Source organism: Hordeum vulgare, chromosome 7H (genome assembly GCF_904849725.1).
Source record: "Hordeum vulgare subsp. vulgare chromosome 7H, MorexV3_pseudomolecules_assembly, whole genome shotgun sequence".
NCBI classification, from domain to species: Eukaryota; Viridiplantae; Streptophyta; class Magnoliopsida; order Poales; family Poaceae; genus Hordeum; species Hordeum vulgare.
The window spans coordinates 89,914,282-89,918,690 of NC_058524.1; the positions used below are offsets into that span (position 1 = coordinate 89,914,282).

At 45.9% G+C, this 4,409-nt stretch overlaps 1 protein-coding gene across 1 annotated transcript; it reads right to left on the reverse strand.

The window, feature by feature from the left end:
- Positions 1–1,194: 1,194 nt before the first annotated feature.
- LOC123409008 (pentatricopeptide repeat-containing protein OGR1, mitochondrial) lies at positions 1,195–3,634 on the reverse strand. The gene has a single exon (XM_045102013.1). The coding sequence runs from the start codon at positions 3,586–3,588 to the stop codon at positions 1,792–1,794; it is 1,797 nt and encodes a 598-aa protein (XP_044957948.1). The 5' UTR covers positions 3,589–3,634; the 3' UTR covers positions 1,195–1,791.
- Between the last annotated feature and the right edge of the window lie 775 nt (positions 3,635–4,409).

The following is a 4,409-nucleotide window of genomic DNA, read 5'->3' on the forward strand; positions in this document are numbered from 1 at the left end:
CAACTCTGAATATTGAGCTCTAGTGTGATCATCCTTTTTGTCAGACTCATTTCATCCTTGCCTCTTTTATCTCCTGCTTGGTGACTTTGGCTAGCTCTATTCTCCCCCACTGCAAGAATAATCAAGCACCAAGCAATATTAGTTCTAATAATCATCAAATGTCCAACACTATCTAAATTTGCATAGATAAATACAGTCTACAGTAAGGAATTCAATACGAATTTCACACGCATAGCTTCTTGCCTGAACAGTTCATGTTGTTTCCATGAAGGAAATTCGGATACATGATAAACCTCGTTACTTTATCCATTGAGTATGGCCTACCCAATTTTACTTCGCAAGACAAATGCAACTATCGCTAGGCCTACCCAATTTTCCTTCGCGAGAAAAATGCAACTATCGCTATCTATCGCTGCCATGGAATAGCTGATTCACCTTTACAAGAGCAGAATGCTTCTGGTTGTATACATTGTATCTACTCATTTCTCATTGGATTTCTCCCATTCTTCCTTAAGGCTGTCTCTTTGCAGCCAACGACAAAAGAAAAATGTCTCACCAGCTGCACCTTCGAATTGGATTAGCCGTCTACAAAGTGCTGCAGTGAGTTTCTGGACGTATCAGCATGGTTAACAAAAAGTACATGAAAACAAGACCAAACTATGGGATGTGAAAAATGCAACCTGCCAATTTACATATTCATCATAGAACATGATCTGTAATTCATGCTTGGATGAAAGGGACAATAAAACAAACTGCATTCTGAAAGCAGTTGGAACATTAATAGAGAAAATAAGTCGAGGAAAGAGGTTACGTTTCTTTTGGCAATCAGAGGAAAGAGGTTACGTTTCTTTTGGCAATCAGAGGAAAGAGGTTCCTTGATAAACTTAAATCTTCAGAAATATTTATAGAAAACAATATGGGTAACTCCATTTTGCATAGCGGGACTTCATATCTGCTGCTAATACATTTGCTTTAGAAAATGACATGTCAACAGTGGCATTTTTGACAAAACATTATGTGTTTTTAGAACTGTGCAACCATGTCTGTACAGACCAAAATGGAGACAGGAGCAAAAGGTTGTGTTTGTAACAACCACGAGCTATTTTGACTCCATTAAACGCTATGGTCTTATGTCAGGCAGTCTTCTACGGAAAAGAGTATGAAGGAGGATCTTATTCTGCAGACTCAAAAACATTACAAAATAATTGCATCCTCAAAAGGTTAAGCAATTTGATATAAGATGAAGCCAATGGACATTTAATACAAATAAGAACCGTGAGTATAATATGGTACCGTAAGATTGTCAGGAGGAACTAGAAAGCAATGTAAAGGAAAACATTTCTCCGCAAATACAAAAAAATCTCTGCCCCCCCCCCCCCCCCCCCCAGAACAAAAAAATATCATGAGCACTATCCCATACACACCTGACTGCTCTATCTAATAGCACACAAGCATAACGGTACTGCAAAGCTATTATCTGTTCACATCTTGTAGGTGTAATATGAGTATCTGATAGCCTCTCAGTGATCATACACCTTCATGGATTGCGAACATTCATGTAGTAGTACAAACAGATAGTAAAGTTCAAGCTCGTGGAGTTGAGTTCACTTGCAAATTATTCTCAAATGAAAGTTGAATCATATGAATCCACGCTAGTAAGCTGGGTTTGTATGAACTCCTGACAAGCCTGTAGTCTGCAGATTCTGCGAAGACAGTGGCTCATTATCAACTCCATCAACATATCTGTTTGACCTATATCTAATCCCTGTAAATTATCAAACACACGGTGTTTTACCAGTAATCGCTGCAAGAGCACTGCCCATCTTCAAACCTATGGAATCTTGCTCTATCCCGGATGATAATAACTCGACCATAGGCTTTAGATATGAGCTTTGCCACTACATGACAGTCCCCACATATTCGGATATTTTTTATCACCCGCAGGGTCTCCCCAGGTGGCGTGGCAATCAACCCAAATGCAATGGCCAGTTTTTCGCTATGATAGGACAATGCATACTGCTTCTCCTCCTCACCGATGTCATGAAGCACATTGCTTGTTTCCGGCTCATATCCCAGCTCACCTATTCTTGACATAATTTCCCCTAGCGCTCTGTAAATCTCCTGCAACCTTGGGTGTTCCTTATCACCATTAATGAACTTATGCATTACACCACTTATCTCTGTGTAGCTGAAGCCAGGTACCTTCCGCACATCATTGCTTCGCATGGTATCACGGACTCGGCCAACATCTGCCCACCGTGCCTTGGACGCATATACATTAGAGAGGAGCACATAGTCACCATCAACATTTGAACCAAGCTCGGTGAGCTTTGTAGCAGCTACCTCCGCGAGCTCAACATCACCATGTGTCTTGGAAGCACCCAGCAATGTCTGCCAGAGGACAATATCTGCTGGAAACGGCATCGACTTAATGGTATCATATGCCTCAGCAAGGCGGCCTGCACGGCCAAGAAGGTCCACAACAGTGCCATAGTGCTTTACATTAGGAGGAACCCTCATGCCATGAAAAACTCTGAGGCCTTCATCCACGAGCCCAGCATGGTTACATCCGCACAACACAGCGATGTAAGTCACTTCATCCGGCTCAATACATGTCGGCATTTCGTCAAACAACTTCAGTGCATCACCTCCATGCCCATGCATGGAAATTGCTTGTATCGCAGTATTGTATGACACAAGTGTCCGGTCTTCTCGTTTGATCGAGTGGAACACTTCCAGCGCCCGGGCCAAAGAACCGCACTTGGAGTACATGTCAATCAGCGCATTGCAAACACGAACATTGCCGCCGACACCAATTTTACGAGCAAACTCGTGCACACATAATCCGTCCTGTAATGAGCCAATTTGTGCACATGCAGAAAGCGCCGCAATGATGGTCACCACATTGGGTGCCTCCCTTGGTGGCAACTCCTGGAAGCTCCGTACCAGTCTGTGGAACAGCGCCAGGGCCAGGCTAGGCTCAGTTCCCTGAGCCAGCCCAGCAAGCAGCGCATTCCACGAGGCCACGTCGCGCACGGTCATTTCGTCGAACACCTTCCGTGCGGAAGCGAGCTCGTCGCATTTCGCATAGGAGTCGAGCAGCGTGGTGATCAGCCGGACGTCGGCCGTGCAGCCGAGGCGGAGGACGAGCGCGTGGAGCTGGAGGGTGGCGGGCCCGTCAGAGCACCGGGCGGAGGCCTTCAACGCGAAGGAGAGGGAGAGCGCGTCGAGGCGGGGCCGCGGCGGGGACGGCGAGGGGAGGAGGCGGCCGGCGAGGAGGAGCAGGGAGCGCGCGGGGTGCGGGGAGGCGGCGAGGCCCCGGAGGGCGGCGTTGAAGTCGTTGGTGGCGGGGGACGGGAGGGAGCGGAGGAGGAGGAGGGCGTGCGGCAGCGCGGCGGCGTGCGCGGAGAGCGCGAGGCGGTCGAGGAAGCGGGCTCGGAGGGAGGGCTCGAAGTAGAGGCGGGCCGAGGTGATGAGCTGCGCGTGGAACTGCTTGTGGTGCGGGAGCGTGGTCAGGCGCGGGAGGAAAGGCTCCAGCTGCAGCGCCGCCGCCGCCGTAGCCGTAACCGTCGCCGGCGCGGGTGGCATTGTGGCTGGGGCTATGCTATGTGTCGCTCGTTGCAATCTGTTGCGCCTCGCGTCGCCATCGACGCCAGCTCGAGTCCCACGCTACTACATGGGCCTGACCCAGCGCGCCGCAGCACACACTTGCCAACCAGCAAGCTAGCGCACGGTGAGTTTTTTTCCTTTCCTTTTTGTTATATTTCGTTTTTTCTTTTCTTTTTGTAGTTACTTTTTTACCTTCTGTTTCTTGTTTTCGGTGGTGTCATTTCAATTCAAAAAATAAAAAGTGTCCTTCCATTAAATAAATGTGCACAAGAATGAAAAATTGATCATAAATTTGAAAACTATTCACAAATTTCAAAATAATAGTCATGAATTAAAAAAATGTTTAGGAAATTTATATATCTCCATGAATTCAAAGAATGTTCACAAACCTGAAAATGTTTACAACTTTTAAAATTCCTGTGAATTCAGAAAATCGTAAAATTAAAAAATGTTTATGAATTCAAAAAATCACAAATTTGAAAATGTTTCATGAATTCTTGAATTAAAAAATGCTTCATGAATTTGAAAATGTTTGCTAATTCATAAAATCATGAATTTGAAAAAGGTTTGTCGGAGAAGTTCCAGCAGATCCCTCGTAAGGGTATCCCGGCATGGCGATTAGATGAGAGAGGAAACAAGGGATAGATTTACCCAGGTTCACGCTCTCCTGACGAGGTGAATCCCTACTCCTACTCGTGTATATTGCGAGTTGTACAAAGTACATATAATATCGAGAGATTCTAATGTGTTTTATCGACTAGCTTGGCCCCGGTTTATATAAGATACCATGCCCCTAGGGT

Excerpts from the sequence above, each read along its gene's own strand:
- LOC123409008 (XM_045102013.1), bottom strand. The coding sequence starts at position 3,588 with ATGCCACCCGCGCCGGCGACGGTTACGGCTACGGCGGCGGCGGCGCTG.